The 17,349-nt window shown below is 39.6% G+C and overlaps 1 protein-coding gene across 2 annotated transcripts; it reads left to right on the top strand.

Annotated features, from left to right (window-relative positions):
• Positions 1 to 1,305: 1,305 nt before the first annotated feature.
• LOC148718239 (uncharacterized) lies at positions 1,306 to 14,903 on the top strand. Of its 2 annotated transcripts, none has more exons than XM_088743924.1 (2): positions 1,306 to 1,640; positions 13,593 to 14,903. In XM_088743924.1, the coding sequence occupies exon 2, from the start codon at positions 13,604 to 13,606 to the stop codon at positions 14,717 to 14,719; it is 1,116 nt and encodes a 371-aa protein (XP_088600050.1). In that variant the 5' UTR covers positions 1,306 to 1,640; positions 13,593 to 13,603; the 3' UTR covers positions 14,720 to 14,903. The 2 variants fall into 2 exon arrangements, with proteins under 2 accessions (XP_088600050.1, XP_088600049.1); XM_088743923.1 differs by lacking the exon at positions 1,306 to 1,640 and adding an exon at positions 9,782 to 9,942.
• Positions 14,904 to 17,349: the final 2,446 nt, after the last annotated feature.

Here is a 17,349-nt window from a genome sequence, read left to right as displayed (position 1 = left end):
TCCTTTCCGGTTTTCCTTGAATATTCTTTGCGATTCATTAAGACTCTCGTCCTCTTACTCAACCAGATCATCCTGGACTTTACCAGTCACTCCACTCATAACCTGATCACAGGCGTCTTGTTTCCCGTGAATTTTCTCTACGTTCTTATTGGTTCCTCGTACTGTTGTCGTTGTTCTGATTGGCTGTTGTAAATGTCTTAGTACCGTGTCCCTCATTTATGACATGTGCTCCTACTGGATAGGCTCATGAACGTTCAAGGCATGTGCCACGTTCTCTCGTTTTCTCTCTCAGCGTTTCCAACTTTATTTTAAAACCGTCCAAACTTCGTGATATTTTTTAGGTACAAGAACCTGTTGCCTTGTGGAAACAACAAAGTGACGAACCTGGACTTATGGAACAACAGAAGGATTTACTTAGGAGGTTTTGTTAAATTTTTTAGCTGTCTTTTAGTTGTTCGCCTGTTTATAAAGTACTATTACAGATCTCAGAAGCAAGTTCACGAAAATATTTAGATTGGAATTATTTTAGCGAACTGATTTTTTCTTGCCACTATACTTTACTGTTCTTTGTATTGAGAAGGTATAAGTCATCTTTACAGTAAACCCATGCAACTAATACAGCTTTTTCCGTTCTTTATTATTTGCACGTCTCCTGTTTAGAATTTTTATGAAGAAAACCCAAATGTTTCTCATAAGCGCCCAGCTTATGGCAACCAAGATTTGGATCATGATATCCATAAATCTTTTTGCTATGGTGCAGTGAATGAAAACTACACATGACCAACTGAACGTTACGATATCATTCAATACGTCCAAATAATTTGTTTGAAGGTATTAAAAAGATATTAATACTAATTGACATGTAATTATTAAAGTAACTCTTGAACACAAACCATGATGTTCCCAGTGTTAACTCCGTTGAGCTCTGAGGGAGCAAATATGCCAGGCTGCGCTACCTTCGCTTCAATGTAGCTTGCAGAACAGGCGTATTTTTTTCCTTTTCGTTTTAATCAAACGGAGGCAAGCGCGAGGCGCTTTTGAACAAGAAAATGGCTGACATGATTCACCTATGTGTGTGACTTTTTCTCTGAATTCGAATTATTTTCCGTGTGGAGTTAGATCGCGTGACACTCGGAGAGAACTATTCTATTTGCCTCATTACAATAAACTTTGCAGCAATCAATCAGAACATCGAACAAAGTTCGTTACATTCTTGTTAGGGACAGAGTCACGCAATGTTTTTTTGGTATAAACACAAAAGCTTCTAATTCGATTTAGCAAACATTTTTCGAAAACTCCTCTGCATATTTTTTTGTAAACTAAACATGTGAAATGCCTTCGCAGTAAGTCCAATTTCCCTAAGCAGATGGAAAAAAACCAGGATCATTCATCGGTTTTTGCCCGTAAGGCTCCACTGAAACACAGACCCCGTGAATTGGGAAGGGAGTTTCTCTCTTCCAAATCTTCCTCGGCCATAAACAAAATTGTCTCGCTCCGAACTTGAGAATATTCCGAGGGCAAATAGCAACTAAATCAGCGCAAGCTTTTACTTCATCTGTCAGTCAGTTCACGAGGTTAACGTCCGACGACCCTGCTTTGTGAAAGTGAGTGGATATAGCCTGACAAACTGAGAAACAAAGGTACCCTCTTGTTGTTTCGTTTTGCTTTTAGCTGAACAACTTCCGCCTAGCATATTTGCCATAGTGTTTGTAACATACCATCCCCTCAAATAAGTGTAGTAATGCGGTTATTGTTAGAGAATTTTGAAGCTTTTGTTTTAGAAGTGACTGATAGGTCTTCCGGTTTTCCTTTTGCTAATCTAAAAAGTGGGAAATCTGCCTCATATTGAGAGTGATAATTGTGCGAGGGCTACTTTCGCTTTCAACTTTCATGACAGACCCTTTAGCTCACTAGAATTTGCGTTTATAGTAATTGCGTCCCCTGGTGGACATATTCCCGAAGAGTTTTCCTCAAGCAAGTTGGTAGATAGGCTAACTGAAATTTACAATGCAATCAGTTATTATTTAAGATTTAAGATCCGTCGATAACCAGTTGAGCCTAAACAGTTTTGCGCAGTTCAGTGTAGAATGGATTGATCGCCATAACCATTGAGGATAAGAAATGTCTTGTAATTTTAAACTTGTACTCGGCAATCTGTATTTCATATTTTATAAAACTGTGTCCATCGTGACATGAATCATATTCAATCTTTTCAAACGAATCGACAACTAAATGGCTGGGAAATAGCCCTGAATCGTTCTTATTTTCATGGCGAACTACCATTGACGTCAATATATCATCAAGGTGATTATTCATATGTTGCTCATGAAAGTCAGGGTCATTTCGCGGTTTTTGCGCTTGGATGGGTAAATATCTGAGCTATACAAAGCCAGTGTACTACAACTACTCGCTAATGCAGCGATGACGATTTAATGATGAATCCTAAATGTTCAGGAGATTAGTAAACAGAAATCCTTGTATTCGGTGACAATGAAGGAACGTTGGTGCCTAGAAAGTATAGGGTTTTATTTCAATAACAAAGGCAGATGATTTTTTCGACCTTTTCAGTTTCACCTATGTTAAAAGCACTGTCAACGTCTAGTTCTGAGATGTAAGACCCCATATTTACCCTTGTAAGAGAAGGACTAAACGGTGTCTTTTACATAATGATGTTGATGTTGTAAGTGTGTACGTGTTATGTATGTGTGTGTGTGTGTGTGTGTATGTGTGTATGTGTGTATGTAGGTGTGTGTGTGTGTATGTGTGTGTGTGTATGTGTGTGTATGTGTGTGTATGTGCGTGTAGTTCATGCCGGCATGGCTCATGATTCTGCTGCTGAAGATCATAGTCCTGTTGCTTTGATTCTGTGTTCCCTCTTCCTCCAAGTAGAGCTGCACTTGCGGCATTACCCTGGACAAAAATGAGCGAGAATGAGAATTCAAAGACCTCTCTACTGTAGCTCTTCCTCCTTCTCTTCCTCTGTTTCTCCCCACAGCTGGTTGCACATTCAGATGCCAAAGGCTAGGCTTTTCTCATATTTATATCAATCTAAAATGTGTGGCAGACAGGGCGAAAATTTGATAATAACTCTTAAAAGTGAAAGGATAAGAAAGGAACAGGTTACAGAGGCAGTTTTAACGATACAAAACCACGCCTCGTCAAATAGTTTACAGTGGCAGTTTTAACGACGCCTCGTCATATTAGCTATGAGCTATTTTTACAACTAGTTTATACTGCTTTGTAAATCACCAACAGATTTAAAAATAATTCAAAGTAAGAGTTTTGTAGAATACCGAGGAAACTCGAAAGCGGTACGGGTAAACAAAAATGAAAGAAGGATGGTCAAAGATGGTGATGACTTTCTTCAAGACGCTCGTTTTCGATTATTTTGTTTTCTTGTTCCAGATCGAAAATTCAAAACAAGCAGGAGTAAAATAAAGAGAAATGAGAGTTTCCTCTATAATCATATGATAATTATTTATTGCGATTCAGTGAAAAGAAATGTCATCAACCATTTTTCCAATAAATAACGTTATATATATAGAAAACAGTCGCCACACACTGCATAACAGCCTGTCGAGAGATGGTTTTGTAAGGGTATGATACAATGATTTCCTCCACAGAGATAGGAAAGTTGTTGACCTTTTGAGCGGGCTAATTCCAGAGTTTAGTTTGCTGAGGACATAATCATTTTGTAAGCTCCGTTTGACGTATCGATTACTTCTAATCACAAAGAGCTTTTTTTGCTAGTCTCTGCTCTAGCTTAGGGCTGAGTCGCATAAGAAATATTTTTTTACTTTTTCGCAAGGAGACATTTGTCAAAACTTTCGCAATTTTCCAAATGGCTGCGATCGCACCCAAGCAATAATTTACTGATGAGCTGCTACGCCATTCATAAACCCATCTCCCTCATTAGAGAAAACAGAACGTCTTGTGCGAGTTAATAGGCATAACGAATCGCATTTTCGCGGCTTTTGCGCTGTTATTGATGTTAAAAAAGAAATAACCAAACCGCATTCTAGTGCAATCACGTGAGCAGGTGCTCTTACTCAGTCGGCACTCCAATGAACTTGTTTCAGAAATCGACTTCTTATTTGAACAGTGATCCGTGCCATTTCAAAACGAATACGGCTTCTATCAGTTCACCGAATAATCAATCTATTATTGCATTCTTGAAACGACAAGCGGGTTCACTGATCATATGATTAATTCATTACTTTTTGCATTCTTGAAACCTGACTAGCGGGTTAACATTCAAATCTTCAATTTATTAATGTAATCTTGCAATATACGCTTGTCTTGGTTTGACTGTAACTAAGTTAAAAAGAAGTTGCCCAGCATACTTGAAAAACGCAATCGATAGTTATTTTTTAATGAATTGCCTGCATACGTTTAACAAATGGTAAATACTATAGCGAACACTATTGCAGAGATAGAGGTACGCGGGAGGTTGCTAAGCACGAAAGAAGCGTAAGAGTCGCTCGAGGTGGTGCTGGCGTGAAGTTACTCGAGGTTGTTGTTGCGTTGCAATTAGGGAGTTTCCAAAGGCGTCTCAAGCTCACGTCTCGAGAAAGACGAACGATTAATTCTCAGACATGTATGTATTTACATGAAAGCGTCACGCGTTGTGTTACACGGTGTTAGGTTACGCGCGACAATTTGTAGAGGTAATCACATGATTTCGAGTGCAATTTGGAATAAATAAGCAGGAGTAAGTTTTTTCAAAGACTAACAAAATTGCATGAGCCCGTAGGGCGAGTGCAATTTGTGGTCTTTGAAAAAATTTACAAGTGCTTATTTATTCCAAATTGCACGAAAAAATCATGTGATTTTTTATTAATAACATACATGAAAAAATACGAGGTAGCTTCTGATAACTACGCAGAAGAAAAGCGCGTGCATCACGTGCAAAAATAATTTATTCAAACCCTGCAAGTGACATTGACCTTGACATTGACATTTACCAATCATTTTGACCAATCAGAATGTTCGGTTTGTTTCTTTCTTTGCACTGAATTAACCCTCTTCTGCGCTGAATTAACTCTCTTCTGCACTGAATTAACTGAAAACTGCATTCCTCTTAACCAATCAGAACTGAGAATTTTTTTCATGTATATTATTAGAACCGTAATGAGGAAAGTATGAGAAACGAAATATGGTCGATTTACATCGCTAAATATTCCGAAATGTGAACATTTTACCATTCTTGTGTATCCATCGCGGTTTCTGTTGATCTCTGCCATTTTAGGCTTCCTTTGCCATCTCTGTTATTCCTATCATACTCCGTCTTATGAGACAAAATATATTTCCCCCCAAAGGATGGTCTAAGATTTTCGCTAATAGTTCGATAACACATGAATGCAGGGTTGAGTTCAAAGAAAAAATGTGAGTAAATTGCTTCCGAGGTTTCATTGCTATAAGAGGAAGTAAAAGTTGAAGTTTTAACGTTTTAGTTCTGTGCAGGACGGTTAGGGAATGTACAAAATTTTAAAACCCACGTGTTTCGCTTTTGACCTTTTCGCCGTGAACGCGACCCCGGCTGAGCGGATTACCCCCCCCCCCCCCCCCACTCCACCTTGAGACCTTTACATGGCAAATTGTCACTTCAACTGACAGGATTACCCTAGGCATGGGTCGCACTTGGTAAAATTTTGCTGGAGTTTGTTTACTTTGCAGCCAAAATCTGTCATCGGGGGACAGTGCCTTGTGCGACTCCAACTTTTCCAGTTGGCAAAAACTTCGAAAATCGGAAAAAAACATCAAAGACGCCGTACTGGTTGGGCGGGGCAGGTAGATTTCAGAAAACTCGAGCTGGACAAGAGGAATGACAGCGGTAACTGTCAACACTTGTCAGAGAATAAAAATTTAACAGAAAATTTGTGATAAAATTAAAAAAGAAAGTGCGCGATATTGCTCAGGTCGCGCTCTCTATTTGCCACGGACGGACGTGGATTTTAAATAATAAGTAAGATCTTTTGACAGGGAGCCCACGTCACAAAGTGTGGTTTTCAGTGAGGCCCTGCATAAATCTAACGTAAGGATAACAGAAAATATAAATATGGTTATCAAGAAAAGGATAAAAGGGCATAATCAATAGAAGAGACTACATATTTTTAACAAGACGTCTAAAAACTGAAAAATCGGAAATGTCCCTAATGCCGTCTGGGAGAGCGTTCCAGTCATCTACTGCATGACAAACAAACCGATGCTGACCCCATGTACGCTTTGATTGTGGTTTACAAATGTTGTTATTAAAACGAGTGTTATAATCATGCATGTCTTTAAAATGATTAAAATTAAAATTCCAATCAATTAGTCCATTCAAGGACTTAAAAACCAAAAATAGACGATGAGATCTTCGTCTTTTTTCCAATGTATCCCAACCAAGTAGATCAAGAGCTTCTGTTGCTGATGAATGCTTTGGCATATCTAAAATTAATTTAGCTGCTTTATTCTGGAGTAATTGGATCTTGTTCATCAGAGTGGTGTTGGATTTATCCCCCCAAGTCACATCAGCATAATCAAGGATTGGCAGCACCATGGCTTTTACAAAGAGTTCCCTTGTATTTCTTGGCATAAGATGTTTTATTCTCTGTAAAACGCCAAGCCTCTGAGACACTTTGGTCTTAATGTAATCCACGTGATCAGCCCAAGTCAGATTCTCATTGATAATTACGCCCAGATACTTGAACGAATTGACTCTGTCTAACTCCTTCTCCTTGATTATTAATGTGAATTCTTCTCACCTACATGGGGTCCCCTACCTCCACTTTAAAACTTGCCATTGATTTATCCAGTCACTATGTGTGAACAGAAAACGAAAGATTGTTTCGGCACGGTCGGGGAACCCTAGAAGTAAATTGTAGACCAGTTTATTTTTCTTTCGTTACGGAAGTTTGCCGCCTTTCCGCCATAACATCACCTCTACTTCTTATAGTTATAGGAAATGAACCGAATAGCCCTATGCATACTTGGGTCAGAAATTCTAATTTCAACGCCAGCACCGAGGTGTAAAAGATATTCACGGGAAAACATCACTACAATGCCAGCCTGGATACTCGAAAAAAAGTGTGGTAGACGTGACTTGGAGGTTGAATTCTAAAAAATTTCATTATTATGTAAAAGACCAATGTCGCGAATGGCTCGCTAGCCTTGAGAAAATTCACGACAATAGCCCTTATCGCATTTGTGTCTGCAATGCAAAGGGTCCGCGGAGTTACAGTTTCAGGACGAGGCTATCGGGTCAACGTTTCTCGAGAAACACCAGAAACACTCCATGTCTGACCATATAACTCTGGAATCTGCGTTTTTTTCTGCCGAGGAAAAGGTTAAAATTCTTAGTGGTAATTGTCCTGGCATCACGAAAGGAAGATTGAAAGAATGGCTGTCATTTCGGAAAGCAACGGCAAAATTTTGTCGCGTTTGTTCATGCATATGGCTACGTTTGTTGTTCCTTTGTCGGCCTTTTGAGGTTTAACTCAGAGTCACGTTTCAAGGCCCTCAGCGCCTTGCGTTCGGCCACAGGGAGTCCACACAAGCGGCGTGTCTGGTCGTTTGTTCGAAATATAAAGAAATGTATGGGAGAATATTGAAGAGTCGTAATATCGTAAACTTATAACGAGGAATGTCTATGTTAAGGCTCAAAATAAATATAAACCTACCTCACTTGCTGTGTATTGTCGTTTCTGTGGTTCTAAATGGCGAATTTGAGCGATTTGGTAGATTTTGCGTTGACTGTTACTCTCCTTACAGTAGAGTAACAGTCTGTATCGCAGAGGTCAGTGGTTCGAATCCCGTACAGGCCTGATTTTCGCTATTGCATAAAGAGCGCTCTCTACTGCGAGGATCGTGCATCATACGACTCTTCAATGTTCTCCCATACATTTCTTTATATTTCGAACAAACAACCAGACACGTCGCTTGTGTGGGCCCCCTGTGGTTCGGCGGGAAGCAAATTCTCTTTTGGCTTTGTAATTTCTATTTCTGAAAGGTCACTCTTAACCTCTTCTAAACAGCTTTCAAGGGCTATCGATGTACATTTGACGTGGCAGGGATGGGTTTTTTTGTCCTCCCCTCGGAATATGTAAATCAGACGCATTCTCCTTGCGAACTGATCAAAGTCACACAATAGTTGTTGTCTGATCTGTTTTTGTTTTGTAGCGGGTGTTGGAATGAATTTAAGCCCTTTTGCCAGTAAATTAATCTGGTCGTTTGTAATCTCTTTATTTGAGAGGTTTTTTATGTGCGTTTTGCTCGCCTCTAGTTTGATAGTTGAACGTGTTTGGCAAGACCGCGGTTTCGATCCTAATCTAGTGGATCTCGTCAGTTGCCGATTCACTGAATAGACTGTAGCACCCGTACGCAATACAATGTCTAACCATGACGAGAACACACTGTATCCTTAAGAAAATGAATAAAAATGCCTCCAAACGTAGCCGTTTGCTTCGATTTTACTTGAAAGTTTTACCTGTGTGACCCGATAGCCTCGTTTCGAAACTTCAAAGTCCGCTGAGCTCTCGTACAGTGGGCGTAGATGCGATAGGGGCTATTCACAGCTGAGAAATCGCTATTGTCTTTTCACTCTGATAAACACAATTATTGTCATGTGATCTAACACATGTTAAAAAGGATGCAGAAAATGTTGTCTTTTGAGACTAGAAGGGATCTTTACAAAGCCTTCATTTTACCACACTTTAATTACTGCTCCGAAACGTGGCACTTCTGTAATAAGAAGTCAGCTGACAAGTTAGAGTTGGTGAACAAACGTGCACTCCGTTTTGTTTTTAGAGATAAGTCCTCGCCTTATGAGGAACTTTGTAAGCATATCGGTCTCTCAAGTCTTCGTGAACAGCGATTAGCGAAAATATTGTCCACTGTCTTTAAGATATTAAGCAGTGATGCAGGACCAAAAAGCTTACGTGATCTTATTATATAACAGTTAGGTGCTCCACTTATAACCTTAGGGGGCACCACACTATTGGACCTCCCAACAGTAATTAAAATCAACAACTTTCGGGTTGAGATCATGGAGATATGCTGCATCGAAACTATGGAACGCTTTACCGGACGAGTCTCGAAAGATACAAACATATACTACTTTTAAAAATTACTCAAAAACATTAGATCTCACGGGACTCTAGCGCGGTGAGGATCCATCCTTAATTATATTTCCTGTTTTTAATTATTACATTTTATATATTCAACTCGGTGACTACATTGTTAAATTCTTATATTTCAATATTAGCTAGTTCTTAATTCTTAATTTATTTAAATTTATATACCTTCACAAGGCTTTATAATTTCCTGTTCTCTTTTTATTTCGTGGCGTACCTGTAAACTAGCTTTTAGCTAAGCGTTCTGACCACGTTAAATAAATTGATTGATTGATTGATTGATTGATGATTATCAATACAGACAACAATAGGAGACTAATTTCAGACAACAATAATGCTATCAAAGTTTCATTTCCAGGAGCACACCGTATGTTAGAAGACAAACTTGTTTGCACGTATGCCAGCCTGGATACCCGAGAAAAAGTGTGATAGACGTGACTTGGAGGTTGCATTTTAAAAAAATTTTTTCTTATGTAGAAGACCAATGTCGCGAATGGCTCGCCTGCCTTGAGAAAATTCACGACAATTTACAACTGAGAAATCACGATTGCATGCTCACTCTGGTAAACACAATCACATTGCTCATTTCGAAATCTGTCATGCGGTGATCTAGCACATGATTGTCAATTCAGACAACAATATAGAAGACTTTGATATTTCAGACAACAATAATGCTATTTTCATTTCCAAGAGCGCCCCGTATATAAGAAGACAAACTTGTTTGTAGTTATGGTTTTCTTGCCATAACGTTTCCCTGGACGTAACTCTGGAAGAAGCTCCACCCTTTCTCTAAAGTCACCTAGCATGCTCCCTTTTGGCGTGTTCTTCGGTAAGTAAACCGGCATTGCATATACACACACAAGTAATTTCCTTGCCATTGATGATAATTAAGATTACAGTTTCCATGAGGGAGTTTACCTGCAGCTCTCTAGATGCCACGAAACTTAGTTGTTGTTTTTTATCTCTCCTTGAATTGTCCTGGAGAGTTTTGGTCATATCTTAGGACGGTGGCTGGGGAATCGTTAAGGTTGACGAGGCATTGTACACTTTTCATTCCAAACACGCTCGTATTTATATTAGTATACACGTTTCTGCTCGTTCTATCGTTTTCGAAGCATTTATATCGTAATCCTTCGAGCGTCTTTAAGAAAGTTGTCATCATTTTTGACCATCCTTGTTTTATTTTTGTTTACCCGTACCGCTTTCGAATTTCCTCGGTATTCTACAAAACTCTTACTTTGAATTATTTTGAAATCTGTTGGCGATTTACAAAGCAGTATAAACTAGTTGTGAAAGTAGCTCATAGCTAGTATGACTGGGGCGTTGTTTTGTATCGTTAAAACTGCCACTGTAACAGGATCCTTTTCAGTTTATCCTTTCACTTTCAAGAGTTACTATCAAATTTCCGCACTGTCTACCACAAATTTTTTATATAATTTCAGCTCTACGGTTTTGAAGGTCGATCGAACAATATCTGCCAGTTGATTGTTGGGTTTTTTCTCATCGCCTGTCTCCTGGAAAGTGTCTCGATATTGTAGGAACAGATATACTTGTTTCTAGGAGTGACAGGGTTTAAGGTTACTTCCCACTTTCAGAGGCCGAAAAAATAATTTTTTATTTTATTGGACTAATAAATTGAAGTTAGCTAACGTTAACGAAAAGAAAAATTTTAAAATCTCAAAAAGCGTCCGGCTTAGGGCCTGTGCGCACTACGCGAAATATTTTTTTGTTTTGCCAAAAAATCTGTCAACGCGAAATATTTTTTTGTTTTGCCAAAAAATCTGTCAACGCGAAACTATTTTCAATGCGACGATTTTTTTGACCCACCAAAATTTTCGTACGTGCCACCAAACTTCAGAGATGCCGTCAATTAGATTTGGAGGCGTACAATTTTTTGTCGGGCGAGAAAATCGAGTTTGACTAATGGTCGTGGGTCGTGGGTCGTGGGTACAAGTCGTGGGTCGTGGGTGTGGGTGTGGGTGTGGGTGTGGGTAAAAGTCGTGGGTTTGGTTAATACTTAATAATAAAAGTAACCATTTAAAATGTTAAATATAATAATACATAAATTTTATACAACCCTGTCATTCATTAATTTAACTGTTCTTTCTTCTAGTTATTTTATTTTGTTTATTCAATTTGCCCCACTTTACGTCTATTTTTATCTGTTATCTCACTGTCAATGAAATTAGTTTCAGTTTCGCGACGCATTCCGAGATCTCGTTTGATAACAAAGGGAAGAGAGATAAATCTTGTAATTACACACTGTGTACACGTTTTTCGAGCTGTGCGGTCTGCGGTCTGCGTTCTGCGTTTTCGAGGTCTGTGTTAACGAGACACCCGAGTTGCTTTGTACGATTGTACCAAAAATGATTTCATATAGTAGTACTATAACGTTAAAATTGCGACAGCGCTCGTGAATTCTATATTTGCGGCTAAAGTCAGGGGCCAAGGAACAGAAATTCCGAGATCTCGTCTGACAAAATCAATGACAAAAGAATGATAGATAAATCTGGTAATTACACACTGTATACACAAAGAAAAACTGATTGTACACAAGTCGACTGACTCAAAAGGCACACAGATAACCTCTGCCAGACTGGTAACTCGACAGTGGAGGATCGTCAACGCGATATTAGCTGTAGTCACACTACAGGGTTTTGTCCTAGGGAAACTTGACTTGTTGACAGTTTCCCTAGGGAAACTCAAATTTGCAAGTGTGACCGATTTTTCCCTAAGAAAATTACCTCGGGAAAGTTTTATCGTCTGAGGCTTGAAAACCGCAAGAGGACAAAAGAATGTCCTGTGGATTTCCCTTGACAACTACCCTAGAAAGCAGAAAAAGGGAAAAATCAAATCCCAGAGTAGCCGACCAATGGACGCTCGTCGGCGATCGCGCTCGTGACAGATCCGGAATTATCGTGTTGTGAAACTAATTTAATGTAATTACAAGATTTATCTCTCTTCCTGTCTCGAAACTGAAACTAATAATTTCATTGACAGTGAGATAACAGATAAAAATAGACGTAAAGTAGGGTAAATTGAATAAACAAAATAAAATAACTAGAAGAAAGTAACTAGAAGAAATGACAGGGTTGTATAAAATTTATGTATTATTATATTTAATATTTTAAATGGTTATTTTTATTACTAAGTATTAACCACACCCACGACTTTTACCCACACCCACACCCACACCCACGACCCACGACTTGTACCCACGACCCACGACCCACCACCATTAGTCAAACTCGAGAAAATCTATCGATCCTTGACAGATACTCTACAAATGGTCATCATATTTCGTAATTGAAAGAAGCTTTAGAAAGTTGTCGAATGACTTTCTCTCCTTTTTCAAATATCTACGGAAAAAGACTTCGGGGAAGTTACGATTTCAAACCAGGATTCTACAGGTCGACGGCAGCGTTGACTATAGCCGAAATAAGGTTTTGCATGGCAAGCAAACAGCAAAGAAGGGCGATTAAAGCATTTCGTGGGGGCATTCTGCTTTGCGATCAGTCCTTGACCAGAAGCGACATGAGAGAAAACGCACTGTCATTTTATCTCCGGTATCTATTTCGATTGACTGACATATGTGGTTACACAAATAATTCACACGTTTCCGGTGCGAACGTTATTACGAAAACAAAAAATTCGTCGTTACAAAATTTTCAATTTTTTTTGCAAATACCAAACCAAGTTTTTCGGCTTAGTTCGAACAGGGCCTTATTTAGGATAACGTATTTTTTTAAAACAAAAGTTAATAAATCACGTGGGTGTCACAATCTAGCTAAGCAGGGTATGATGGGCGACCCCCAGGGTAAATATTCGCGCCAATTTCGTGTTATTTGTCTATTTTGTTCACATCGCGCACTTGACAAAATACACAAGTGAAAGTTCTCTGCTGGTAGAAAGTCATTTCTTGTGGATAAAAAACAGAAATAAGAATTAGAGAGGAGTTCCAAGGCAAAGAAAAAAAAGGCCCAAAGAAGAAGGAAAAGGCGCCATTTTGTCAGGAAAAGAGGCCAGTATTGGCACTCCTCTCCACGCTCCAAACATTGTTAATAACTATGCTCCAATTTACGAACAAAGAAGTCGCCATCACATCTACCTTTGTTGTACTGACCAAATTCCTCTTTAATGTTTTTCTCAAGTGCTTCTCTGACCTCGTTACTCCAGTGAATGCCCAAAATCAAAGGAAATATACAAAAGGCAAACGCAACTACCAAGCGATTGACCAAAACGATTTCGGTACACAGAACATTCCCAAGCGACTGAGGTCGTGTGAACAAAAAAGGCTGGAAAACAAAATGTAAGGAATCGAGCTAACATTTGTCGTACATAAGGTTAAAAACAAAGTTCCTCTCAATAAGCAAGTACCGGCCGAATTTTTTCCCGAAGGACACCCGCGAAGGTGGGCAGTAACCCTAACTCATCAATAACATAGAAGTTCTGACAATATTTTTGAAATTTTCTTTCCAGACTCTTCTAAAATGATAAGTTGCAAGTCGGCTCTAGTGCTTCAAATACTTCTCAATCTTTTTCTTGTCACCGACGCCTGTACCGAGATCCGAGTGACAGCCGAGGACAAAACAGTCGTGGTGGGACGTAGCATGGAGTTTATGGTGGATCTTTTGTCGCATATCTTGGTGGAGCCCAAGGATTACCGTCACACTGCATCTCTGCCAAAGACTTGTTCCCGTGGTTCCCCAGCAATGACCTGGACCAATAAATACAAGATCGCATACCTTGATGCTTGGGACTCGATCGTGGGCTGTGACGGCCAAAATGACGCTGGACTTTCCGTGGGTGCTCTCCTGTTTCCTGGTTTTTGCAAATACCAGGCCGTCCCCAAAAGCAAATGTGGCTCGGCCATTTCCAACTTGGAGTTTACGTTTTGGATTCTGGGCAACTTTGCAACTGCTCAAGAGGTGCGAGAGGCTTGGAAAAAGGACTCGTTCCCACTTGTGTGGGAACAACCTCTGAAAGAAAACACCTTTGAATTGCACTACTCAATTACCGACGAAAGTGGTGACGGCATCATTATTGAGTACACCAAAGAGGGACCAAAACTGTACGATAATACAATTGGTGTCATGACCAACTCCCCACCCTATGACTTCCACATGCTGAACCTCCGCAATTACGTTCATCTTTCGAAGTTCGCCCATGATCCTTTGGTTTTGGGTGAAACAACGTTCAACGCTACTGGCCAAGGAAGTGGACTTCTTGGTATCCCAGGAGATTTCACTCCCCCGTCGAGACTGGTGCGTTCTGCAGCCATGGTGCACTTTGCAGATCCAGCCAAGAAAAGTGATGAGGCGGTGAACTTGGCTTTGCACATCATGAACACTGTTGATATTCCCCACGGAGTCGCTGCATCCCATGATCATGAAAGTATGGCCGATTACACCTCTTGGGTTGTAGTTAAGGACCTCACCAACAAGGCAATGTACTTTCGCAATTATGAAGATCTCACCATCCGCGTGGTGCATCTTGACAAAGTGACCACGAACCAGAAGATGAAGATCAAAGTTGGAACCCCTATTGGTGGGATTGTGGATGTCACAGGAGATCTTGAGCCTGCCCAGGCGCACACTGAACTCTAAGTTACAGAACTGTTTCACTGCTTGTTGCCCTTTTTTTTCTGTCAAAATAAGGAGAAATTACCCCACCTTATGCTTGTAGTAGCCTTTCGTGTACGTTCATTGACTTGACCTAAGGCAACCCTCAGGTACTCTTGAAAATGTGATTGTTGTCATATAATTAAAGGTCTTAACAGTTCTTGAGAAATGAAGCAGTCTTGTTTCCATTTTGATGGTGTACCATGTTCCAAATCAATAACTTCTTCTCAGGAAAATGCAATTGGAGAACGTGAAAGGGCAGAGTTTCTTACAGTTGGGGAGAGCTCTAATATTATGTACTCCTAGGAGCCTAAATATTCCAGAAATCCCTCATAAAAGTATAGGGGACATTTTTGTCAACAAAAATAAAATGATAAAATCTAGAACCACCCAACCGTGGACTCCTCACCATATCACCTTACATAACTTGAAGAGACAATTTCTTATTTGGCCTGTCGGTTGACATTACAAAGGAGTTGATATCATGATTTTCACATAGTTTGTGTTTTTGACTACCAGTGGATTTTATACTAAATTTGTTATCAATCGTTTACACCTATACATCGGAAGCAAGGATGAAAATAGAGAGGGTATTTGAACCTCGGAGATGAAAATGAAAGACTATGAACTGATTGTTTAAACATAATGTAGCCGTTATTTAACTAAACCGCTTTGTAAGCCACATTCAATTTAGCCGAATCGTTTATCTAAACATTTATTTTTGTGAACAGTGTCAAGAGGTTCGCCAGTAGTGGAAGGACATTTATTCGATTAAATCAGCCCTCCGAATAGAGAATCGCTGAGGCCCATGGCCACTGCTTGTGTAAAACCGCGGTTTGGGTTAGACTCCGTTAAATAACGGTAAACAGGCCCTATGTTTCTCAGTTCTGGTTGAATTGGCTTCGTTCAGACTTAAATTACACCTTTCTTAGCCGAAACGTCTCTAAGATGTCCCTAAAACTTTTTTATATAGAGACTATCCACAACGGCTCAAACAAAGAGATAATTATCTGGGTTACTTACGTTGCCTAGTTTATTTGCAGCTTCCATACGGCCCGGGTTGTAAAATGCCTTCTCTCCCCACCCTAAGAGCATTCTCGCGAAAGAGCAGTGGTAATCGAGCACGGCCAATAGCAAGCCTGTTTTGAAACTCTTCAATTAAAAAATGGAACTGAAAACGCGTTATGAACGCATTACTAGTAATCCGGCTTTGCTTTACATATTTGGCGAGTTGAAAAGTAAAAGTAGTTTGCTCTATAGTATAACTGGCTCACTTTTAGAATTTATCACTTGACTTAACCGTGCTTATCATAAACTGTGCAAAACACTCTTCGATGGTGGAAAAAATTAAACATTTGTGGAAATGTAGTTTTGTAAGTTTCTACAACATGTGTCATTATTGTAGGTCATGGCTGCAGTTTGTTTCGTTATTTCCTTGCTTCGTTGTGTTGATAACTAACTAGAGGTTTAAAAAATTATAGTACGTCAGCAAAAAAAATTGTCGGGACTTTGATAACCGACCAATTGATAAAAGGTGACCGCTTTATACGGTGCCGCTCAATTTAGGTTCGACTGCACTTGTCGGTGAACTAAATTGCTAAAGTCTTAGTCACTACCGCGAAGAAAACAAATAGGGATCGTCTTGCCATTTTTAAGCCAAGGAAGACGTGTTTTCGAAACAAAAGATTTGACCTCTGGAGTGATCCAACGTCACAAAACTGTACTGAAATCAAAAGCAAGATCGGATTTAAGATAAAGGTCGTTACGCTCAGGCATGAAAAATATGTAATATCAGATTTGTACGCCTGTGTAGATAATACCAAGGAATTTCGTTAAAGATTTCAGTCGAAAGTGGAAAAAAACCTCAGCTCACATCAGACCACATCATGCAAGCGCTCGTCGTCGTGATGGATAAAACGTCTAAGACGTTGGTGGAGTAACACGTACAGGCAAGGGAGAAAACACTCCTCGATTCCATAGTTTTTGAAACCTGACAAATACCAAAAAATCCTTAATCCTTCGTTTAGCTGACTTACCTTTAGTGCCTTTGATTCTGGACCTTAAAACACCCTCGAAAGGTTACTCAATAAGCGTCACTCAGCGTGTTGGGCGTGGTTTGCATTGTTATTATATCGATCATGATTGGCAAGAACTAAACGTGTGATGTTTTGAAGGGGCAAGAAGAACAGAGATTGCTGTCAGTAACGATGGGCCGATACGGCATTTTCCAATCGATACGATACCGAGTACGACATTTCCTTTTGTATTCGATATCGATACCGATACTGTGACGTCATTGAAATTAACGGTAAGTCACGTGATCTGATTGACTACCTTAATGAAGGCACTCTCCCATGGTTTTCTGTTCAGTCTCTATAGCAGCATCAACAAGACAATCAAGCAAGTCAAAATTTCAATTTATTGAGACTCATATCTAATTTCCCCGAGGAAATGAAGAAGACCGCAATGATGCAGTCTTTCTACTTACTACATTAAGCAATCCGCAACTTTCACTTGCATTCATGATCATAAGGTGTACAATGAAAGGTTATCAGTTACTACACGGGTCACTAATAATAACCAAACACGGTTGCCCGACTTATTATGGATCCTGC

This window comes from Stylophora pistillata, chromosome 13, assembly GCF_964205215.1.
Source record: "Stylophora pistillata chromosome 13, jaStyPist1.2, whole genome shotgun sequence".
Lineage (NCBI taxonomy): Eukaryota > Metazoa > Cnidaria > Anthozoa > Scleractinia > Pocilloporidae > Stylophora > Stylophora pistillata.
Note: the sequence above shows the minus strand (reverse complement) of the source record. Positions and strands in the feature narration are given on the sequence as shown.